Below are 26070 nucleotides of genomic sequence, written 5' to 3' on the forward strand. Positions count from 1 at the left end.
GTCAAATCAATAATGTGCTGTCTGAAGTTGTGCTGCTTGCTGTTAAAATGAATAACAGATGTCACTCTGGTCATGGTCAAGCCCAATTGAGCTACCACTTTCTTTCTGGGCTACAGGGATTTCGTCACCCCAGATCCTGGACTTTTTCCCTATGCCAATTTGTTCAGGATGCCCGAGCCACCAGCATATGAACCCCACACAAAATAGTTTTTAACAATATTTATTTACCTCCCCCATATGGCACTTTCACAATCCTCTCACAGCCATAACAATCAGCATATTTATAAGTGGACACAGGAGGACAAGTTCTCACTTCAAGTACAAAGACACTACACACACTGATAAGTCCGACATACACAGCAAGACACACTTCTCTGGCTGGTGGGTTATGGCTGCAACCTTCTCTTGTTCACCAGCAGGGGGCCACCCAACACGGAAGACAAACAAACAAAGAGCAAAAAATCAAGTCTATCGGAGGGGTTCGGTGACTTTGCCCAGACAACCCATGACATTTCTGAGTGCAAAATGATAACAAAGAAACAAACAAGATTCCAATGTTTTCATACATTTTTTAAAATCTTTTTTTTGAGTGCATATACCATTGCTATGAGACCCGTGGTTTTTCAAGAAACTGACTTTATTGTAGCAATACAAAGTCATCATCAGCAGCACAGCACTTCTTAAGTTTATAGTTGATTGTAAATTATTACAAATTATGGTAATGTCTGTGAGAGAGTGTCATATTAGTGTCAAAGAGAGAGAAATGGCTAGTTAATCCCCCCCCCCCCCCCCCTCCCCTACAATCACACATTCGTTTACAGTATCAAAAGGCTAGTCACCAAGCCATTGGAATTCATGAGAAGTTTTACTAAATTAAAAATATACAATTAATCGAACTTCTGTCTGCATAGTCTACTGATAAAATTAAATACAGATAATTTTCAGTAAAGATAATAGGATAAAATTGATGTTACAATAAATTAGCCACATCAAAAACAATGTATAAAGATAAGAAATTATGCTTTTCTGCTGATTGGATGTTAGGGTTTTCAGTCATTATGAGTATGACCCAATAGGCTCTCAACTGCAGCTTCAACACTGTCTGTATGCTGGAGCTGTGGCAAGTCTGCTGCATTCAAAACCTCCAGAAGACAGTTCTAGTGTAGGGTAGAGAAAATGGGATGTCAGTGGTACAGCAGAATATTGATGCAGCGTATAGCTATGCTTTTGACTTGTTACAAATAAGGACATCAATAAACCATTGCAACTCAACTCAGTTCAATTCAGTTTCAAGTTGATATATTTTAGTATCATCAACTATTATGAAACTCAACTGAGTTCAATTGAGTTTCAAGATGAAACTGAATTGTTAGAGATTCTATTATGAATCTGTATACAGCTTTGTGGAAAATAAAACCGCTGTTTGCCGACAAAGCACAATTGTGAATGGTCAGTGTTGCCATTAGGTAATGCAATGCGATAAAAAGTTTGTTATCTTCCTGCGATAGTCATTTTAGATGAATGTGACAACGGATTTCCGAAGGGGATCTAAAACTACATGTGGATAATCCTGAAAACAATAATGCCAAGGAATTAATTGCACTAATCGATACTTTCTCGCAGCATGTACAGGGGCCAACACACTCTCACAGCCATACCCTCGATCTTGTTATCACAAAGGGTCTCAATGGCTCTACAGCTGTTAAAGACCTGGCATTATCTGATCATTTCTGTGTGTTCTTTGACGTCTGATATCTGCTCAATTACTAGAGTTGTTGCTGTTGTAAAGCCAATGCTCAAGAGAAATAACCTGGATGCCTCCATGCTAAACAATTACTGGCCCATATCCAATCTAACTTTGTAGTCTTTAATCAACTAACCACCTCCCTAACATCAAATGGGTATTTTGATTACTTTCAGTCTGGTTTTAGGGCAAATCACAGCACTGAAACAGCTCTCATTAAGGTTTTCAATGGCATACGCCTCAACACAGATTCAGGTAAAACGTCAATCCTAGTGTTACTGGACCTGAAGTGCAGCATTTACACTGGGTTGGATTTACAGGCATAGTTTTCAACTGGCTCAAATCATATCTAGAAAAAAGGAGCTTCTTTGTTGCTGTACCTCAACACAGTGGTTGTCAATTTTGGGGCAGCTATTATTCAACCTCTATATGCTCCCACTTGCACAAATCCTTCAAAATGATTTCATATCATAGCTATGCAGATGACATACAAATTTAATTTTAATCAGCTCTGTCGCCAAATGACTATGGTCCCCTTGAATCTCTGTGAGTGTATAGAACAAATCAACATCTGGATGTCTCAACATTTTCTTCAGCTGAACAAAGAAAAAACTTACATTTTAACTTAGAGTAATTGTATGTGGTAATAATGAGGAAAGACTTGCCACTCTCCTTGACACAAAAGGATTGAAAGCAAAGGATACAGTTAAAAATCTTGGTGTATTAACCGACAGTGATCTAAATTTCAACAGCCACATGAAAGTGATAACTAAATCAGCTTTTTACCACCTCAAAAATATTGCCAAACTGATGTCAAAGCATGATTTAGAGAAACTCATTCATGTATTTATCTCCAGCAGGGCTGATCACTGGAATGTTAGGTCTTTTTAGGAACACCTGTGAAAAGCACATTGCAGTAATCAGTCTATCTACTGTATATCTCCAACTCCAGGGAGTTTTCCTCACCCCTGTTACTCATGGCCTCTCTCTGTAGGTTTTAACACTCTGTAAAGCGCCATGAGACATGGTAATGTTTTGGCGCTCTAGAAGTGAAATTAAATTGAAACAGGTAATTTCCCCATCCCTCTCTCTCTCTAAAATGATAATGTTTATTGTTAATGCTGTATGTCACTTTGGACAAGCCTATGCCAAGAGCCATAACCATCACAAGTGGTTGTATATTTGATTAACTCTTCCCCATATTGCAATGCAATGTTTTCATCATATTGCCATTCTTATTCTCACCTTGCCAATGATTTATCATATTCCCATCTCTAATTTACGCACAACCTCAAATTGGCTAGATACCTTTAATCCCGAGAAGATCAGAGTGACATTTTGAAGTCTGAATTGTTTGAGCAGGTTGCGGAGTTCATTCACCACAGTGAAATCAATTCTGCTGACATGCTGACAGTTCAATACCACAGAGCGAGGGGGGGACACTAAAACATTGAGAAGACAAAGTGCAAAAGATTAGCTTCATGGATTCATAGACTTTCCAGTTCCCCACACATGGCAAATGTGGCATTCCATTGAACACCTTGTCCTAACCGGATCCAAGCGAGTGAATGTCAATGTTGTCTGTCTCACTAAATCCGTTAAATATGCCATTGTGTTGCGTCACAGGGTTCCATATTTCTCATTCAAAATAGAAACAGGGCGTCCGACCAAATTTCTCTCAAAAACGTTGCGTTGCATCGCGCTGCTCGCGTCGCTTCAGTCAAGACACTCCAATTGAAAACAATGTAATTAAATGGATTCTATCGCTAATGTTCGCTCGCTTCGCGTCCGGTTAGGACAAGGTGGAACTCTATGGCTGAATAGTAGTCCATGTAAATCCAAGATCTGTTTAGTGAAATTGTGGAATGGCTGGCAAAAAAGTTAAGAACAGAATCAAATATTTCATAAACAGTATTGACTAAATTCTAAATGCTTCTGAGGCCATACAGGTTGTGCAATAGTGCTTTTGATCGTGGATCATGATCCATAATGTTGTACAACAAGGGTGTGTGTGTGTGTGTGGGGGGGGGGGGGGGGGGGGGGGGGCAGGAGTGTTTATACTGTTATTCTTTTCATAGAGATCACTTGTATGTTGTGCAATACGGCCTCTGGCCTATATTCATTTGCACTTGTCATATTTTGAATTGTATTGTTATTTATTTATGTGACAGCACTGGAGTCCAAGACAAATTTCCATTTCGGGACAACAAATTGTATCTTATTATTATCTTACTTAAACAGTGACAGTAGCTAGTGATGACTGGACAATATTACTACCAATTTTCTTGTTCACACCCCCACTATAAAAAAGTAAATTGCTAGATATTTTGCTTCGGTGGAAGTAAGTCTGACAACAATATGTTACTATAAATGCAATACGGTATAATATAATGCAAATATGTGTGCTTCATTTTACCCTGAAGTGCATAGTTGTAGATCACATGATTTAAGTGCTCTGCAGCTGGAAAGCTAAGTCCACTGTCCAGTTCCATCAACAGAAAGCCATGGTCAGTGTCAGTAACCTTGACAATGAGAATAGAAAGAGCAACAGTGAATCTTTAAAAGCTATATGTGGGCTGTACATATATCTATAATTTTCCGTTATCTTCAAACACACCTTTATTTTGGGTCTGGCTTCATGATATAGCAACATAGCTCCTGACACCAGGATACCTCCTACTATGCCATACTGGATCTCCCAAAGGCTCACCAAAAAAGTTACCATAAAAGGTACCAGATCCGGTTCTAGTTGAAAGTAAATGGTTTAATGCAAAGGATACTCTAAACAAACATGTTCTCAAATATTTTAAATCAGTCAATAAGCAACACTTATGTGCAATAAGCAACACTTATATATATATATATATATAGATCAAACACAAACACTCACTTCGGACCCTCCACAGTTGTATCACCTGGTGGTAGTCAACCAATGGTGTGACAGCACATATGATGACAGCAGCTAGAGATGCTTTAGGAATGTAGTAGAAAACTGGCATGAGATAAGCCAGAGAAAGCAGCACGATCGCCCCTATCAAACAGAAGAATTATAAAAATATTATCTGTCAATAAACAAGTGCGCTCTCCTTTTGCTACATCTAGTGTCAGAAATGAAATAGTTTGCTGTGAGGACATTGAAATTGTGAATAAACATATGAAGGACACCCAAGTACCACCCAAGGTTAATCCCTGTGTAAAGGACCCCAGGGCAGGGCCAACGGAAAGCAATCCTGCGTCCTGGGCGAAATAGGAATATGTCGCCCCCATGCGCATAGACTACAGTATGTGCCACTTTCTGCAGCATGCAGATTAGAGCTGAGCTTTTGTGGGGGTAGCTCAACATTGCTTCTTTCCCGTGCTACTGGACCGCACAGAAAAATAATAAAATGTTGCGGGAAAATTGCGACTGAAAAAAACAGTTGCCTAAAATTAAGCAATTGCACTTTTCTGTATTTTGCCAGTTGCAACACTAGGCTTTGAACCTCTGTTGTTATCTGATATCACTGAAAATGAATTACTAGCTGCAGAAATGTCTATGGCATTATTTGACAATGCTGTAGCCTATACCATGCCACGCTGCAGCGCCTCTGGTGGTTTGAGCAATTGCCTTTTGCCGGCCCTGCCCCAGAGATAGCTGAAATGAATGTATGGAGGACCATGTGTTGGTAGAAGGGTACTGTATGGTTGGGGCTGTGGGACAGATGCGAAGACCCCCCAAAAGAGATAGGACAAGTACTCCTCCACAAACAAACTGTAGGTGTTTTCACACTGCACATCACTCCTAGGCTGGGTGAACCCTGCCTGAACTTCCGGGGAATTTGAATTTCGCCCAGCAGCTCAGGCTCTATACCAGCAGATCTACAGTATTTTTGCTGTTTACTGCCAGAATCTTTGGCTCCAATCAGAAACGGCCATACTCTAGTCCTGGCACGCTATTGGCCGGTGACGCGCCGAAAACGAAACTTAAGCGACGCAAAGTGCAGTAGAAACAAAGCGCAGCCTCGCCAGACTAATGTTCAATCTTAAAAAATTGAGTTAAGTATGGTGAAAACCAGACTACAGCACTCCACCAATTTACCGTCTTTTTTGTGTCTCAGCCTGAGCTTTCAGATAGATAGATAGATAGATACATACATACATTATTGATCCCCAAGGGGAAATTCAAGCCAAGGGGAAATTCAAGCACACTGGAGGTGGCACATTGGCAGCCAATTTTATGCAGGGAATATTCCTCCTGTGGGCATACACTTATTGCCGCTGACTCGAGGCTCCGGTGGCTGTCGTTGTTTTACGCCTCAGATGTTGTTCAACAAGTCCCATCACAAATTCAAAAGTAGGCCTACGCCGCGAGAATTGCTTCCACCACTCAACATCATCAAAATGGTTGAGGGCAATCGACCAAAACACTGGTCCTTGTGGTCTATATCTAGCTTCCACACATTTTCAGATGTCGATGGCAATTGATTGAGAATCGTCAAACATCTCAGTCTCTGCTGTCGTCGTAGCTTCAATAGCCGTTTAGCCTCCACCTGCCAACATTTAGCTTTCAAAAAACGGAGACTTTTTCACTGCACTTCGGTCGTTGCTTTTACCTTACTGAAAGCCTACGCAACCTCTGCCAGTTATGTATCCAACTGCTGCCTGCAGCCAGATTTTGTTGTTCTTTTGAAAATGACAGTGTCACGAGACTAAATATTCTTCCGATGCCTATGTTGTACATCATTGTTCAACTTCACGCCCAGTGGTTACATGTTTAGGCCTACACCGTGGCGGCAATGCATATCTGCTTGTTTTTTTTTTGTCAATCAGGTGTCAATCACACAATTTAAGTACCTGTAATGACACCGCCTGCTGGTGTACACACCCCTGTCTGAGAGTTAACTGCAGTCCTGCAAGAAGGGAAAAATAGTAAATAACACAGACTTACACACCAAACCATAGGCTAAACAAGATGCATGAAAGCTTGTACAGAACATACAGTATACAGCTTTTCGGGTGGCTTTTGACATTACAATGGACAACGTTAATTCCATCTAATATTATTAGTACACTTGGTAACCACATACTAGCAGTGACAAAACAAGATATTGAGAGACTGAAAGGATTTAAGCTGTTAAATGTCTGCTTCCCTTTTTTGTCGTCTTTTCCATCCCTATATTGACCTTGGTGGCTGATACTTTTTATGATATCTTAATGGGTTTTTCTTTCTTTTCACTGTTTTTAATGCCACTTTTACCCCATAGCACCAAATGTTAAATACTAATACTGTAATAATAATAATAATAATAATTGGTTCCTGACTTAAGAATTTTCAATGACACTACAAATAACTGTGAGGTAATCCTTTACCAGTCATCAGCCATCCTTATGCCTGGCCCTCATCACACCAGAAGTCCCATCCCTCTGACGGCCCTACCATTGCCTGCTGTAGTCCCCTTGCCCGGATTCCTGGTCGACACATCCCAGCGACCCATTACTTTCCCTAAGAAAATTACTAATCCTTATGGACAATTTATTCCCTACACTGGACTATTAGAGCTTTCTGAGACTAAAAATGACCTTACTGTACTGTAACTGACCCTAGACAAATAGGTTGGGCCCTTGAGTCGTGGATCTGTCCGAGGTTTCTTCCTATATGTATCGACCCTGATACTCGTAGGCCCTCTCTAAATGTTTAACACTCTGTAAAGTGCCATGAGGCCTGTGTAATGTTTTGGCGCTCTACAGGTGAAATTAAATTAAATTCAAATGGAAATTGAGTTGCTGCTCAGCTGCGCTCCATATGAGCCTCTCGCCTAATCACTTTTAACCGTCATTACCAATTTGCAAATGATGGTGAATAAGTCATTGTGAGATGTATTTCGTAATATCTTTATAATGTATAATTTGCAATGTTTTACATGGATGTTGGTGCGCGTCCCTGTGGACCAGAGAAGCAGTGTGTAGTTGTGCACCCGCCCATATCACTGTTGATAATGCCCTCTTAAAATAACATATAAACAACTTACTATGGATTTCTGACCAGGTTTCTCTTGGTCAGTGGCGCAATACGTTTTAGGTAGTGTACGATTGTGAAAGTTCAGAATCCCTTCTGTAAACTTTCGCTGATCACCGGGTGTGAAACATCAACATTTGCAGAAACAGTATGGGGCCAGGCCTTTGAAAAAAAACCTTAGCCTATTAGCTGGTTTCATTCTCATTGAGCTCAATGCAAATCAAACCAGCTAATAGGCTAACTGAAATAAAACCATGCCCATCTCTAGGTATGGTGAAGGGTATATGATGATGTGGGGCTATTCTAATTCCAAAGACCAGGGTGCATAGTGTCGTGGATCCATGAAATAACTGGCATTTAAAAAATAAAAACAATACAATTCTGCCTGCCTCTATGGGAATTTCCAAAAGATGATTTTATATTCCTCTTTATAGTCAACTTTAGCATGTGTTCCAATACTTATGGAGGGCACTGTAACTCTATGTAACTCTGAAGCTAAATATCTTAGAACTACTCAGAATGCAGTTAGAACCCTAAGGCGGGGATCACACTAGCCAGCGGCAAGCGGCAGGTTTCCTATTGTTCTCTATGGTTCAGCAGCGGAATGGTGACAACGCTGACGTAACGCTAGCGTTGAGCAAACTGTGTGTTGAACTTGGTTCAACTTTGAAGCGCAACGCTCGGCTCGTCACAATCAGTTTTGGAATGTTTAGGCATATTAACCAATCAGATTCGTCTAAGGACGTAGCAACAAAGATTGAACTTAGGAACGAGATAGAATGTTTAGATTTATTATTATGGTCTGAGCGTTGCGTTACGCTTGCCGTTGCCGCTAAGGGGACGAGCTATTAACAACAAAGGCAATAAAAGAAAAACTTAAGTTGAGAAATGCCTATTCACATAGCCTACCTTCCAAAACTCCCAGTGACAGGATATGCTGAAACAAAAGAGCCTAAGATGTTGGTGATCCCTGTTAAGACACATGTATAAGATGGAATCATCATCATTCATTCACCAACAGCTTGCCTTTTCAATGATGGGAAATGTGCTGAGAAGATCATAAGTAGACATACCAATGGCAAAAAGTTCTTGATTTGGATCAATGCGATAATTGTTTTGATCTCCTGAAAATTAAATGAATTATTTTAAGTATAAAAACACTTGCACAATTATATGTAATTTTGTCAACAATGTGACCATGGAAATTGTGCTAGCATTATCTTACCAAAGGCTTTTGCAATTGCAATACTTTCCAACAGACCCATCAGAGGTATAATAGCCAAACCCGCACCAAGGTCCTGTTTCAGACATGTGATGTAAAATAAATTAGGAACTCAATAACTTGTAACTGAATGGCAAATCAATGTACACCTCACATGATTATTAAAATTCAGCTCAAAGATTTCACTTACCAGCAAAATGTCACTGAAAGATACTATTGTCCCATTTGGTGTGATTTCAGAGAAGGCTGGAGGCTTAAATGGTGGGAGACCCTTTGAGGTTTTCCCGGTGAGAGTAAAATAGTGTCGATTGGATGACTCTAGTGAAAAGACCATAACAGTTGCACCAACAACAACCAGCGCGTTTCGGACTGGGGAAAAATGGGAGAGATAGGGTGTTAGAACAGGGAGGAAGTGAGCAATATTTACATCTACAGTATTACAGTTTTTCTCAAATGCTAAAACACAAAAGCCAATCCAAATAACCAGTTGTCTAAACACATTTACTAAATCTAGCCATATTTTTTCAATACCATAAACACATTTCACATGAAGACACAATTCACAAAACACAATCCTCCGTTCTCATAAATCTAAGCACATTTTTCCTTGCTAAAACACATGTTGCAAAACATATTCTCAAATGAGAGCTCATGTGATGCAAAATGCTTGCCACAGTCAGCAATAACTGAACACAATGAACACACCTGGCGTCATTTATTACACACAACGACTCAAATTTGAAGACACTTGTTGCTAATGCGCACAGTGACTGTGGTGTGGGTGTGTGTGGTGTGAATGAAGAAAATACAAGAACTTCACACCCTGATCATGTTTTCAAGAGTACTGTTGTGTGCAATATATTCAGTTTTTTTGCATTGAGCTGTGTTACAGTAGTGTACTTGCAGAATTTTCTGTATTCTGAAACTCACAACTCTAAATGAAGAGCTCTTTTCCAAAATGCTATAAATCCATTTTTGAAAACATTACTGTACTGTAACAAATCATGTTGTATTTACAGTAATTGTGTGTTTCAGGTAATATCAATAAAAATGCAGTTGTTTTGTTTTTATTGAGTAAAGATAAATTACTGTAACTACTGTAAACATAACCCAATACAGTTTCACTGAGATTACTTGAAAAACAAAATGTACAAAATATGTTTATGAAAATTCATTAGTAAATATAGCGTTTTGGAAAATAACTCTTCAAATGCAGATCCGTTAGAAGATCCGTTACTCTAAAGTTTTTTAAAAATATGCATTGGCAGTTATGAAACAAAGAACCTTCTCACAAATTGAGCATTGTGTTTTGAATTGTTTTGCTGTAGTGTAATGATGTGTATAGTGTTTACATTTTTGAAAGCTTCGAGCTGCTCTTTTGGTGTGAAAGTTTGAGTTTTGAAGTGAGAAGGTGTGGTTGTGCTTATGTAGCTTTAGAAAATAATATTGTGTTTAGACATTGGGCAACATGGAGGAAACATTTGTGAAATGTGTTTTAGCATTTGAGAAAAACTGTAATGTGTACTGTGCCTGTTAAAATCAATAAATCACTAGAGATGCACCGATTGATCAGCTGGTGACCGGAACTTGCCGATGCACTAATGCAGCGCACTTGAAACATCACACAGCCGAGTTTGCAAGGTTTGAAAAAGCTAGCAAGTTGCATGCCCACAGCTGAACAAGAAGCAGAGTTGAATAGAGCTAATTGATTGCGACATTAAAAAGAATCATAGCGATCATACATGATAATAAAAAGTCAACAAGCAGTAACATACAGAGTAGGCCTAGTAGTTCTACTCTACAAAAAAAATACTCAAACTATTTACTGCACATGGGAAGTGGATGTCGTGAACATGGAAATACAACATCAGACAGGCAAACAAAAGTTAAAGTTGTTTTTGACATACAGTATAGTAGGGTCATTCTGTGTTAATGTCCAATTTTAGCAAAATTTGTCAGGTGACCCTCATCTTTGTAGACCAAAACTATGCATACTGTACATCTTAAATGGTATATCTGGATAACTAATCGTTGCAAAACAGCCCTTTGAAATGTCAAATCATTTCAAGCATCATGGTGAACAATCCTTTTTGTTTAACTTCCAACATTATTGTCTCTTTTGGTAGTTCACACACATTCGTAAAACTGTGAAAAGAAGCACATTTTCCTGTTGAATTACAAAATCCAACTTTTTGAACGAGAGGGCTTTTCGTTCAAAAAGTATGTGACACAGAGGGGAAATTACATAGGATACGTCTGATTTGATTGGATTTGGATTGGATTTCATCTTGATCAAGCCTGTATCCACCATAGAGTATCCACCATAGAGTTTTCATCAACACAGTGACAGATACCTCTGACAAATTTTGATTCTGATGACAAAGCAAAAGCAGTGGGCTATCATGGAGTGTGTTGTAAACTAATTAACGAACGCAACACAATGTCTCACACAGCTCACATAAACTTACCCACAAATGTATTGTCTGGTCTACACACTTGGTGAGTGCTCACCTAGTGACCTAGAAACATACCTGTAGCAGCACTCCAAACAATTTTATGCGCCACTCGAACATGGGTCGTGTGCTCTTCTGAGAGGGGTGGTAGCGTACTTTTCATCCACATTAGAAAAATCAACAGAAGTATACAGGAAACACCTAGAACAACATCACCCAACCTAAATAAAGAGCACAAGAGATGAAAATACATAGCCACATTACCGATAACTTTAACAAATAAAAATCTGCTTGCCTCTATGGGAATTTAACACATACTGTAGGGTTGACATAGGGGTTCCAACACTTATGACCCCAGTATTTTAAGGAAAACATTTGTTTATTTACGATACATTATTCCTTCACGAAGAAAATTGATGTCCTTAAAGGTTGGATATTTCCTCATTGTTTTATTTCAGGCATTAAGATCAATTTCCAAAAGATGATTTTATATTTCTCTTTATAGTCAGGCATGTGTTCAAATACAATAAGTACATACAGTGCTGTGAAAAAGTATTGGCCCCCTTGCTAATGTTGACTAAAAAGAGGAATAAAATCATCTTTTGGAAATTGATCTTCATGCCTTAATTTGAAAATGGAGTAAAAATCCAGCCATTAAGGACACCAATGTTCTTTGTGAATGAAGAATGTATCTTAAATAAATAAATGTTTTCCTTAAAATACAGTGGGCATAAGCATTTGCCCCCCTATATTAAATTCCCATAATAGAGGAAGGCAGATTTTTTTTTTTGAAGGCCAGCTATTTTATGGATCCAGGATACTATGCATCCTGATACGTTTCCCTTGGCCTTTGGAATTAAAATAGCCCCACATCATCACAAACCCTTCACCATAGCTAGAGATTGGCATGGTGTTTTTTCCAGTTAGCCTATTAGCCTGTTTGATGCTCATTGAGCTCAATGCAAATCAGTCTGCATAGTCGAATATACGCAACAACGTGTGCGTACACATGACTGACCAGCTATCCCTTGGTTATGGTTGATTACAGTTTTTTTTCAATCGCTAACAAGCGTTTGTCCATTCATTTGACACATTTTCAAAACTCTAAACACAGACTCACACCTACAAAACACAATTGGCCAAATGGATCATTTTCCTCTCAAAAACACATTCCATGTTGCTACACCACATTTTGTTACACACTAACTCGTAATTTCTCTGCACACACTAACTTTACCAAAACACTGGAAATCTGACTCAAAATGAAATCATTCTGTCAAAGAATAAAACTTGTTTTCACTTCACAAGATATGCAGTCAATCAGAGTACACTAGGTTTCAAAATACTGGCTACTGTTGACATTACAAAAACTGCATAGACTTTTTTTGTTTCAGTTTCACAGGTATTTGCATGCAAAACATGCAATCGAGCATTTTTACACTACATTTCTTGGTTGGTAACTGTATGTCTAAATGTAATGTTCACATTCAAATGCATTCCAGTAAAATGCAAATCTTTTTTTTTTTTACTGTTCACTAGGCCTACAAGAGGTGCAGTATAAATACTGTTTACAGTAGACTATGATAGAACAGAAAAAGTTTTACAGAAACAAAATATCCATGAAACAAACACACAAGAGCATTCTGAACAAAAAACAACAGCAAAAAGCCTAGATAAAAAGGGGGGGAACAAAAAAACCACAAAATTACTGTGTCATCAACATTGCATCTGATATTTACATGTATTCTCACCAGCCTTTCTTACATGTAGTGAAAGGCCTAGGTTGATTACATGGGCAATGATAGTGGCACAAATCTTATCACTGACTACTGTTCTTGCAGCCCTTGGAAAGCCACCACTACACATTCTTACACCTCTACCTTGCCCTCTCCTTGGGCCTACTGTTCTCCCTGGCCCTGCTCCTCTCACTGCTCCTGCACCTCTCACTGGGCCTGCCCTTCTTCCTGGGCCCCTTGCTCTTACTCTTCCTCGTGCAGACAATACAGTGTTTGTCTTTTTCTGTTTCTGTTTCCAAAAACATCACTCCTCAAAGTCCTCCTTTTACTGTGTCAATGTCATATGAAAAAAATAACCCCTGCCACTGAGTCTAAGCCAGACTGGAATTGGCTGTGGTTGGTCCAATTTACCCAACATCATGTGTGTAAATTATTCAATTGTTTGTTTATTATCAGCTGAGATATATTGCTTTTGAACTGATATCATTGCAGAAGCAGAGGTTTTTATACTGTATCTAAGGTTTGGGATATTGTGTTTGCTATTGTGGGATGTTGTGTGTTAACATTCGTAAATAATAGAAAAACGATCCACCATTTTGTTAAGAAAATGTAAGCATTGTGGAAATGTATTCACTGACTGCATACTGTGTGAAAACAACATGAAATGTGTGAATGGTATGGCCAAAAAAGGTCGATGCTGTGCTAACTGTGTTTAGAGTTTTGAAAATGTGTCAAATGAATGGACAAACGCTTGTTAGCGATTGAAAAAAACTGTAAGCTGAAATCAGCCGATTCCAGTCACTGGATAATCAATCCATGCATTCCTAATGCAAATGCACAAAAACATGACACATCTCACTCACCTTGCCTCAGGAATCCTCTGAAATGTGTAGTAAAGCTGTAGAAAGAACTGATGAGGGATATTCTTCAGTCCTAGTATATTCTGCAAAAAAAGAATGAGTTAGAATTTAGTTAGCTAGCATATTCTTTTACACTGCATAATGCCAAAATGCTCAATGGGTCGCTAGGGTGTGTGGGGCAGGAATCCGGCCAATGAGACAGCAACAGGTGATGGTAGGGCAGTCATAGGGATAGCACTTCAGGTGTGAGAGAGGGCCAGACACAAGGATGGCTAATGACTGGCAATGATTTACCTCACAGGTGAGGAAATGGGGGAATCAGGATCTGAGGATTGATCAGGTAGAGGTGTTGAGGGTCCAAGAGAGGTCCTCAGAGATGTAGACAGTGGTTAAATTGGGCCGGAGCTCTCCAGGGTATAGCCCCAGCACATAAGCCTGCTTGTTTGTGTCCAGATGTGCACGCTTGCAGTTAGTTGCCTATAGGTTGGCTGAAATATATCTATTCTTCTATACTGTAAATCTTATTCCAGATGCTGAAATTGCATTGCAATACTTCCAGACCACTTTTAACACCTTAGCAGATAAACATGCCCCTTTTAAGAGATTGAGGGTAAAAAAATAGATGTAACCCTTGGTTTATTCATAATCTAGGTGAGATTATTTTTCAAAGAAACAAAGCTTGGGCATTTGCAAGATCCACTGGTAATGATGGAGACTTGCAAACTTTCAGACATCTTAGAAATACATGCACTTACTTGGTGAAAAGGGCTAAATCTACCTATTATTTGAACAATCTGTCTGTGGTAGCAATCCAGGGCAATTCTGGAAAGTGATTAAATCACTTAAAGGTGTTTCTGAAACCTCTTTTCCTAAACAAATTATGTTGGATTCTAAAATGGTAAATGAGAAAATGGAGATTTGTAATGCTTTTAATGATCACTTATCAAATGTGGTACTAGATCAACTGAATAGTGTGGATATGGCACTAGAGACACAAGTCAATTTCAGTGTCACTAATCCTGAAGAAGAGAGGATTTTATTTCTCATTCAGACCAGTAAGCCAGTCCGAGGTTCTCCATGGATTGTGTAATTTCAAATGTATGAAAAGCTCTCTGGGTGCAGATCAGTTAGACCCACATCTCTTAAAAATTGCAGCCCCTGTCATACCTTTGACTCACATTTTTTATTTAACTTTCTGCTCTGATTCTATTCCAGAAGTTCCTGAAATTACATAAAGGAGGAGACACAAATGATTTGAATAACTATAGGCCAATCTCTAAGGTCCCATGTTTACAGTAGCAAAGATGTTAGAATCCATTGTAAATGACCAGCTTTGTTCCTTTTTGTCAACATATTCTAAAAGGGACACTTCACCGATTAGCATTAAGCTTTGTATCTTTAGAAAACCAGTCATGTTTTTAAATGGCTGTGCAACATTCCCTCAGTTTGCCTTGAAACGGGAGAAATACGGTTTTCAATGTTGGACTTCCTGCTTTCAATGATGTAAAAATCGTCATTTTACATCATTGAAAGCAGGAAGTCCTATATCTTTGTCGAGTGGATGAAACTACAAACACTTTCCTCATTTTTCCAAGAGGGGGCGGTGGGACTTCACTTGCAGAAACTAAAATATATAGCCGCCATCTTTTTTGGAAGCGGTCTGTGGAGAAAGCTGATAAGTAACTACGATTTAATATTAAATACTAATTCATTGAATGCTGCTATTGAAACTGATATGGCAAATGGGAATTCTGAAGATCTGGTATGTGAAGTTGATGCATGAGATGACCTGTACGAGCTGTAATACAGCACAGAACATCAAGGCCTCCATCAAGGCCTGCAGCAAGCCTGGACGTCGATTAGGATCATTGGCTGTCGATTAACCTTTGCCTGGGCTAGCTCCGGCTAGCTCAAACTAGAATGGACTAGCTCTCACAAGGTCAGTTATCCTAATGTTATTCACAAGTTATGCAATACTTGTTAAAGGTCGGGTATTCTAGCATATGGGTGGTTGACATGACATGACCTTTTTTTGGTCCAGAGTGTCAAACTGAAGTAAAGAAATGTCTAATCTGCAAATAAATGTGGTTATATTGTTCAGAAAAACCTGCTTTATGTGAACGTATGGACCATTCATGCCAGTCATATTCCTATTTCTCAAAATTTTCAGCCAAACCAGGAAAAGCTCATATGGCGTGACTGTCCCGAGCCCATTTCATAAAGTTTGATATTGAATAAAAAAAAATCTAATTAATATATTTTCCCATTACTTGAATACAATGAATACTAAAGATGTCTACTTGTAAGTCTGTAGTGTTTAAAGTCCAGGCATAATATTTTTGAACAAGCCAGAAACAAAAACATTTTGTCCCAAAAATCAATATCATATGGTGTGACCCTAAATTATGTTTTTTAAATGTGCAATTGTGTGGAGACCTTTAGGGATAGGGGGTCCTTCCTCATTCAGGAAGTATAATAGCTTCTCAGAAGGACATTGAAAGTTTACGTGTTGAGTTATCTCTCATATTTCTTTCAATAAATCAAGTATTTCAAGCACTCCTATCTCAGTTCCACTTTTCGCTGTCTTTTGGTGTGACCCATTTTTCAGGAAAATTTCAAAAGTAAATCGTTTTTTGGTCAAAATGACCTTTACATCTATGTTACCATGTTAAAGTGGGCATATGATTTTGGTGCTAGCATGTAGCCTCAAGACGGATTGTTCTGCTAAGTGCATGAAACCTCATATGGAGTGACTCCATATCATATGGTGTGATGGGATTTTGCTGTCACACCATATGATTTATTTGTCACACTATATGACATAATCTGTATTTTCCTACATAAATAATGTTTTTTTCAAACATATGTTTAATTAATAGTTCAGTGTTATACATGTGTTAACATATTTAACATTTTGTTAACATTTATTATTTAATATGTGGCACCTATTACCCAAGTGCTATACAATATCTGGTGGAATTCTGTTTTACAAAGTTCTGAGTTTTTAACTGTGATCCTTTATGTGATATATTTGTCTTAAACTGTGATTTATTGTTTGTGAAATGCATATATTCACATTTTTGCGTTAACAGATTGTTATTTGGTGTAATTTATCATATGGTGTGACACCATATCATTTGGTGTGACATCAAGAAACATCAAGAAATTATGAAAATAAAAAGGCTTTCTGAGTCTAAATCATACAAATCTGAATGTAACAGATATGAAATAGGGTCAGCAAACATTGTATGCATTTCATTTCTTTTGTATCAAGATATGTCCAAATTAATATGAAGTTTATTGAAAGATTAGGGACAAATGCCTCACTTTGTGTATTGATGAATAAATATACTGTAAAATATAATACATTTCCACAAGGAAATGGTAGATCTTGATGAAGTAAAGATAGAAGATTATGATACACTGACTCACATAAAAAAAAATATACCCCATCATAGTTTTACACACAATAACTTTCATGTCACACCATATGATCATTTTAGTCACTAACACAAGACATTAGTGAATAAATATGAATTCCAATACAAATTATAAAAGATCATACATATTTTGGGAATGGGAGAGTCAGTACAACATAACTAAGCGATTTCCATGCATAATATCTGATTTTTTTTTCAAAAACTTTTATTCGGCCTAAATCGTCAACCACCCATATGCTGTCAATTTGCGGGACATTTGACATGGAAATATGTTAATTAACGTTTTGTTTTTTTCCGCGATTTTTTCGCTAATTCCTTTTGAAGACCAGCAACATTGATATATGGCCACAAGATTGAGTACAACATAAAACAATGATCGTTTTAATTTTAGAATCGTTATTAATGCCAAAATGTTACATTAATGAGTCCTTCTGTGTACTTGTCTACTTCCTGGTGGGTGCTGGTAAGGCAGTGAAAGGCAGGGAATTCTGGGAGTTGCTGGATTTTATCCACATGACCCAAAAATACATTTTCGGCTTTTTTCTCCCATCTCAGGGGAAAATGAGGGAATGATGCACGACCATTCGAAAATATGACTGGGTTTCTGACAATAAAAAGCTTAATGTAAATGGGTGAAATGATCCTTTAAGTCCTTATCAATCTGGGTTCAGAGCTGGCCACAGCACACAGCAGTAACTGCTGTAGTTAATGATATAGCTTCTGTTGTTGACAGTAAGAATCATTGTGCAGCTTTGTTTATTGATTTGTCCAAGGCGTTTGACACTGTTAATCACAGGATACCTCTTGAAAAACTGACCTCTTTTGGTCTAGATGAAGTGTCCTTTAAATGGTTTCAAAACTAACTCTCTAATAGAAGACAGTGGGTAGACGTGTCAGGATCAACCTCAGAGCCATTGAGAATAAATAATGGTGTTCCACAGGGCTCAATTTTGGGGCCAATGTTGTTTACATTGTATATCAATGACATCTGTGCTTCAATAGATGACACAATCCTTTATGCCTATGCATCTTCTGTAGAGCAAGCAGTGTCATATCTTCAATGTGCATTTGATTGTGTGTAGAAGTCTTTGAAAGATCAAAAACTGGTTGTAAATGAAGCTAAAACTAAATGTATGATCTTTACTAGATCGAGAAAGTGTGACCTTGATGCCTATGACATTTGTTCCCTAAATGTGACACAAATTGAGCAAGTTTCTCAATACAAATATCTGGACATATTTTGTCTAGATAACAAACTTTCATTTAGAACACATGTGCTTGATCTCACAAAAAAGGTAAAAATTAAATTAGGCGCACTTTACAAGATTAGTCCTGCTTATCTTTAGAAAATAGAATGACAATTATTCAAGCAACTATAATGTCAAACTCCTCAAATTAACTCAGGTTTTGGTAAATTAGCTTTTATATTTTTTTGCATCAAATAAATGGAACAAATTGCAAGAATTATTAAAGTTAGATTAGATAAAGTTAGGTTTGTGTCTATAGACCAATTCAAGGGCTTGATTGATAATTTATGGCTGTTGTAAAATGTTCTTGCTTTGACTGATATAGACCTTTTATGTCATTATTATTATTATTATCATTATCATTATTTATACATACATATTCTTTTTTTCCTCTATTTTATTATTTTTATTTCTTAATCATTCATGTACTATTATTTTATTATTTGCTTTTTGTATCTTTTTATTGTTCTTGTTTTGTTATTTTGATTATTGTTGTATTTTCTCTAACTCAGGGCATTGCTGTAAAAGAGCTTGATGCTCAGTCAATTTCTCCCTGAATAAAAAATGGTTGATGATGATGATTAATCTTATTTTCAGTCAACCATCGTGCACTGCTGCTCACACATGCATTGCGAATGCAATGGGCTACCACAAAAAGGCAACCAGAACGACAGAATCCTCATCCAATGAATGTATCCCCTCGAATGAATAACTAAAATATTAAGTTGTCTGTTCCCTGGCGGCCCATTTATTTTAATTACATTTTCCTACACTTTTTTTTCCATAGGGTGGAACTGCAAACAACTGCAGGCCCGAATACAGTGCCTTGAATTATGATCATCAGCTTTGCATGATGACAAAACAAGGAGGTCTATGTAGGTAGGCTTAGGCTACATTTTTCAATGAATGTTCCTGGGAGATCCTTAGTTGCGTGGGATGTGGAAGCGTGAAAGTTCAAGAAGACCTACTGCCTTGAAAAAACAATCTCATTGCCGCTGCTGCAGCAGATCGACTTGGTAAAGTTCCCACAGACCCAAAACTTCGCAGCTGTGCTACTCTCATATGCTGCACTGTCTCTTCTGTAAGATTTACTGATGAAGGATCTCACTTTTCTGGACCTTTTTCGATTTCTCTATTTCTTTGCACAAAACTCTACAGAAAGTGCGATGTTATCGTACCACCATCTCGATTATTTTTTATACTCATTATTATCTATTTGTGGGCTTAGAGAGACAACCAGAGCAGAGAAGAAAATAAAACCTGTGTTCCAATTCATTGCATTTTTATGCTAGCCAAATAGGTTTTTTTTATCATAGAAATATCAGTATCGGTACTTGAAAAAGTTAGTTCTTCCGCCAGAGGCAAAGATGGTAATGAAAGGTTGAATACATTTTCATCTGTTCCAACAGATGACACTCACCTTAATCTGCCCAAATCCAATCGTAACTGCTGCAGCAGCCGTGAAGCCCTTGATGACAGGATAGGAGATGAAGTCTAACAAAAACCCTGCATACAAAATGAAGCGAAAAATAAGTGTTCATGTAATTTGCAGCATTTTATTTCCATTGTGGTCCCTAATGGGAGGGGGAAGGGGGCAGCAGGTCTATAATGGGGTAAAAAAGCATACAAAGTCACCACCTCAATTAATATATCAGTATGCTACTCAATACAACAAATTGTTTTATTTTGTCTCGATTATGGTATTGTTTCTGCCTTGTTCTGCCCGTATGTCATCACAGTTATCACAGTTATCACCGTTTACTGTTATCAACTGTTATTGCAGTTGGAGTTATTGCAGTCATCAGAGCGTGCCAGGTGTTAAATATAAAATAGGCATAAAATACATAAATCTGTTAAGACAGATTAACCCCAAATTCAATCTAAGTACACACTCCCGTTTATCTTAAAGTACTACAGCTATGTGCTTCTGGGCCACTACAAAGCGAAAAAACATATTGTGCTTGAAGTAGACAGCAGGCTACATTATTGCACACATGTTGCAATGTAATAAGGTTCCACTGTTTAAAAGAAGATCATAACATATGAGAACTGCACACTCAATCTTGTAAACATAAAAGTCACTGCCCATTTCTACTCACGGAAATAGAGAGGCGCCCAGAGTCTCTACAAAATGAGTTCACCCTGGCCCAGACAACAAATTTCCAAGTTTCATAATAATCGGGCCAGACATTTCCACATATTCCTATTACCAACCAAACAACCAACAAACACAAACCTGCCAACCTTGAAGAAATATTTTGAGTAGCACATCGAGCTGAGAAAACGCAGTGAAAAACAGACATAGCCATACATGCAAGATACATTTTGGATAGCGACCCATCTTTACTGTTGGATATCTATCTAAACTTGATCCAACGTATTCCTGAAATAATCTTTTACAGTAGCTCTATAATTTTAACAATCTGGTTAGAGTCTAATCCTGACCTATGAAAAACACGTGTGTTAATAGGGACTGAGTGGACATGTTGTCCATTTTCTTATATGTGGTCTATTCAATATCTGGTCTATTACTAGCCTACATCTTTTCAATCCATTCGTATTAGCTATTTCTTTTAAAAGAAATAAGGGCTGTCAAGAGATTTAAAAAAAAATCTATCTAATTATAACCTCAAGCGGCAATGGCGGGCTCGAGCACCTGCGGTTCAGGACCTGTGACATTTCGGAATCTAACAAAGCACTGACGTGATGTGTTTGTGAAATGCACTTATATGATGTGTGTGCTACAGTATTTGTTTTTGTATGTTTTCTACATTGGAAGCACTTGCTCACTTCTTGTTGGGTTCATGACATACATTTTGTGATATGCAGTGCAATGCAGATAACAGTTGGTAGTTGTCCTAAAAATCTGGTTTCAGCCTACCTGCTCGGGGGGACGGGGGACGGGCTATACCAGACATGTGAATTAGCCATGTGAGTATCAGCCTTATCAAAGTATCTAATATCTGGGAAAGACCAATTGTCCAAGGTGTTGTCAATGTCTGGCACATTTCCTATTTGGTCAGCTGGTGAGACTAGACCAGGTTAGCAGTTTGAGCATGTGAATACCATCATTTATATGAACTAATATTTTGCTAATAAATTCCAAAAACTATTCTGACTTTAGCCAGCTGGTAGCGCCATGCCACACAGGCATGTTGGGTGTTTAGGTGTCATCTACACCTAATCTGACTAATCTGGATTGTGATATCCAACAGAAGTAAAAAAAAACCCACACATTCCTTCTCTTGCAAATTGGTGGTGCTATTCCAGGCTATTCAGAACAAATGAATATAACCATCATGATATCTAATATTTGTAAAATCAAGCAGTCAAAGCATAGAACATTTCTGGCACATTTCCTGATTGGCCACATGGTGGCACTATGCTATGCATATGAATTACACATGTGCATATCATCACAATCATGATCCAGAATCATGGTCCAATATTTTGTAAAGTTTCAGATCAATCCATCAAAGGCCCACTGGGTATCTGGATATCATCATAATCCTAATATGTATTAACCTGAGAAGTTTTAGACCATTCATTCAAAGCATAGAACACTTCTGGCACATTTCCTGTTTGGCCAGATGGTGACCCTATGGTAGACATGTGATTTACACATGTGAATATAATGACAATAATGATATCCAATATTTTGTAAAGTTACAGATCAACCAGTTAAGGCAGTGCCCATTTTTCGAAAACAAAAAACAGAAACTTTTGATGCTTTGCTAAGAACAGAAACGAAACCAAAATCTTTACCTTTTTTTATGTTCCGGAACAGAAACATATCTAAAATAATGGTAACCAGTTGATATCATTATTTTTTCCGTTCGTTGACAAGACGTCTATGCAAGATGACTGAGTGAAGTTCACTTACAGTCGTTCACCCATCAGGGGAAATGTAATACAGAAGCTTGTGCCAGCTGTACAGGATCTTGATCTCCCTCTTTGCCCTGACAAGATTTTGGCCATTCAATTTTAATAAAGTTATATTCACAATGGCAGCAATGTACACACCATTGTGGTTTTGTATTGTCTGATGGCATAAGAGAAACAAATGCACTGATTGGGCCCTATTTGTTATTTGCACCAATAGGCCTTATGAAAGGCTCTTCAGGTAGGTCATTTGTTTCCAGTGGAGCCAGGTGTGTTTGAACCTGCCGCTATTGTTAATGTAATTAGTGTCTACACGGGCCCGGTTGGTTGTTGCACCTAGAGAATCACTATGTTACAATGTAAAAGGATTTATTAAAAATGTTATGCTGTTTACATAACATAGCCTAGTGCTTTTTTAATGTTTGATGACAGGATAGAGAATTATGTAGACTAACAATGGCCGGGTTTCCCAGATTCGTTAAGAAGCTCGTAAGTGCTAAGAACTTCTTAGGAGTGCTCTAAGAACACTCCTAAGAAGTTCTTAGCCCTCAAGAGCTTCTTAACAAATCTGGGAAACCCGGCCAATATCATTTTAAAGTCCTGATGATCAGCATTCTTATTTGTATGTCCCTCAGCTGACATGAAACGTTATCAACCAGTTCAGGAACTTATTTTTTTTGTTCTAACTGGTTCAGGAAAGTTAATTTTAGGGTTGAATCAACAAACGTTAAAATACTATTTCTGTTCAGAACAAACCAATTGGGAAATAATTCTGGTTCAAAACCCTGTTGAAGACATGATCTTGAGCTTTGGGAAACAACAATCAATATTTTTTTTCACTATTTTACAGCATTTCATCAATCAAACAACTAATCGATTAATTGAGAAAAATAATCGGCAGGTTAATCGACTATGAAAATAATCGGCAGGTTACAGCCCTCTATAATAATGAAAAGAGGCCACAGACAACAATAAATTAAGCCCAAAAGCATAACACATAAAAATCTCCTTCTTACCCAATCTCAGGAGTGCCATTGACATCTGGATAAGCCCACCAAGGAATGACAGCAGAACAGCATAGAGAGGATCCCCACCGACGTAAAAGGCGCACAGAAGGGACATAATGGCTGTTGGCCCCAGGGTCACATCCTTCGATGTGCCCAAGACACAGTAAATAAAACCACCCATGAAAGCGGAGTATAACCCATACTGTAGAGCAGAGAGTTAAAAATTAGACAAAGCCATAAATATGATAAAAGCACAGCCTCATCAAGACACAAATAAACAATATAGCTGCCAACAGAAAACCTGCTTATCCACTGTGGTATACATATTGTCTTTGAGCATAATGGTGAATGGAAAAGGACAAGTTTGCCACAGTGGGATGTTCTACAGTACAACAGAGTTGAAGAAGACATACAACAGACTTGAAGAAGATCCCTGATTTAATCAAAATTCAATAAATTGCTCCTCACAGTTCCCTGGCAGTCTGTTCTCTCTCTGTGCTCAAGTAACAGTCCACAACAGTCCAATTTATGCATTGGAAGGCTTTTAACCATGCAGCTAATTTATTTCCGTTTTGTTTTGGTGTACCTGTTTACATGGACCAGGTTGGGTGTTGAACCTAGTGAATGAGCATGTTAAGATGCTAAGGAATTTATGTATGTGTCAAAGTTGAACTTGGAGTTGACTTTCGCCAGATCCTGTAGTTCGCTGTCTGCTTCACACAAGGATCTGGGACTTCTCGATAGGAGATGTATTTATTATCCTTGTAAAACATCCTCGTATGTGATTTGATAAACCACTTGCCTGTTATCTTGAATGACGTGCTAGGCTTCTTCAAGCTCTTGCCAAACCCGGTCGGAAGAAGAGTAAAAACATCCTTGCCACCAATACATTTCTTCAAAACTATTCTCTGTTAATCTTTTAAAAAATGAATACTCGATAGATTCGACAAAACGGTTGAAATAGCAGAATCAATGTCAGCACAAGACTCCTCGCTGCGTGCCGCCATTGTTATTTGAATCAAACACTCGCTTCGGCGCTCCTGATTGGTTGATCATTTTTTGATCACTGGAACGAGTTTGGATTGCCCTCGCGTCCAGACCCTTGTGTGGAGCTCAGCGAAACGCCTCTGGTGGAGCATGGCGGAACTACAAGGGTCTGGCGAGAGTCAGGCTAGCCCTTTTGGGCATTTATAAAACAAGAGTGAACACATGAAGAGCAGAATATAACACTGCTGACACTCCACTGGAAATATAACTCCCATGTGCCTTACGTGCATAAATCGAATCAACATGAACTTCTTGAGCATGTAATTTCTGATAAATCACAGACTCAACCTCAAGTCACCTAATAAACATTAGAGTTTAATATGACTTGGCAAGTGTGCTACAAAGTCCTTATGCCAAACAAATGCACTTACCTGCACAGGTAAACCTGCCACCTCAGCATAAGCCAGAGCCTGTGGTACTGTGGTGAGTCCAACTGTAACACCTGCAATGATGTCCATCTGCAGCCATCTGAAGTTGTATTTTGGAAGCCAGGTCAGAATTGGTATCCAGCTATGGAGGGTGCAGAGAGAGCCACAGCATACCCACTTATGCTGTGCTGAGCTTCTGTCTATGGGGATCTGGTTGATCAGTGGCTCCATTTTCTATTCATATAGGCCTACTTCCCTTTAACAGCTTGCATCAAATTAAATCTTCACAGCACAGATTTTGCACCCTCGCCTTCTTTTGAAGCTCCAGTGGTGACAGCTAATGAAGATCATTGGCATCATGAACTCAAGACTCGCTGAAAGAAGCTGCACTATTGTCTATGGAATAGTGAGGAAAGTCTTAGAAGCTTTGATCATTTGTATTTTGGCAGAGAAATGTCCAACTTTCAGAATGCCTGCATGTAATGTAATGGGAGATGCATGTCATCTCCATGCTTTAGCTCTGTTCTCCAAATACAAAACCCTGGGTCGGATGTTACGTTTCTGGACCGCCATGCCATCTGGAGTAAAGTGAGAAAAAATGCACATTATCACACAGACATTTAATTGTAGCCTGCATTTTTCAGCATTCGGGCAGGATGGTCTATCCCTTTTGGCACTGTGAAGTGGAGCATTGGAGACGTTTATTTGGCTATAGAGTGCACTCAATTCCGCCACGAAAGCAACACCACTATCCAAGCTTGATATCCTCCTGAAATTCTGAAATTAATAAGGTCTAATTAAATATCCGATTGAATTGACACAACTTCCCAGGTTATTAAAACAACATGACTTAGCCTACTTAGCATGAAAAACCTTCGGCATAGGACGCATGAGAAACGCAAAATGTTTAAATTTGAAAACAAAGTTGCTACCTTAGTTTTGATCCATGGGTCCTTTCATTTTGACTCCCTGAATCGTTATCCCCCCTGACACTAATCACAGTAGCTCCATACAGACAGTGTACTTCCTCTATTGTGGCCAGTGTGGTCTGCGAGTGTTATCGTCAAAC

The 26070-nt window shown here is 38.4% G+C and overlaps 1 protein-coding gene across 1 annotated transcript; it reads right to left on the reverse strand.

Moving 5' to 3' along the window:
• Nucleotides 1-229: 229 nt before the first annotated feature.
• Nucleotides 230-26045, reverse strand: slc26a11 (solute carrier family 26 member 11). The gene is made up of 16 exons (XM_062549294.1): nt 25934-26045; nt 25005-25579; nt 23596-23788; nt 20118-20203; nt 14014-14093; nt 11493-11635; nt 9152-9330; nt 8965-9037; nt 8813-8863; nt 8649-8709; nt 6578-6633; nt 4635-4775; nt 4362-4489; nt 4161-4266; nt 3053-3186; nt 230-1157 (listed from the first exon to the last, which is right to left on the reverse strand). The coding sequence occupies exons 2-16, from the start codon at nt 25230-25232 to the stop codon at nt 1050-1052; spliced, it is 1767 nt and encodes a 588-aa protein (XP_062405278.1). The 5' UTR covers nt 25233-25579; nt 25934-26045; the 3' UTR covers nt 230-1049.
• Between the last annotated feature and the right edge of the window lie 25 nt (nt 26046-26070).

This window comes from Sardina pilchardus, chromosome 1, assembly GCF_963854185.1.
Source record: "Sardina pilchardus chromosome 1, fSarPil1.1, whole genome shotgun sequence".
NCBI lineage: Eukaryota > Metazoa > Chordata > Actinopteri > Clupeiformes > Clupeidae > Sardina > Sardina pilchardus.

Coding starts and splice junctions, on each gene's coding strand:
- slc26a11 (XM_062549294.1), bottom strand. CDS start 25,232: ATGGAGCCACTGATCAACCAGATCCCCATAGACAGAAGCTCAGCACAG. Junction 11,636..14,013: donor CAGAGGATTCCTGAGGCAAG/GTGAGTGAGATG, acceptor CTCTTTATTTAG/GTTGGGTGATGTTGTTCTAG. Junction 6,634..8,648: donor GTCACTGGGAGTTTTGGAAG/GTAGGCTATGTG, acceptor CCCTTCTTGCAG/GACTGCAGTTAACTCTCAGA.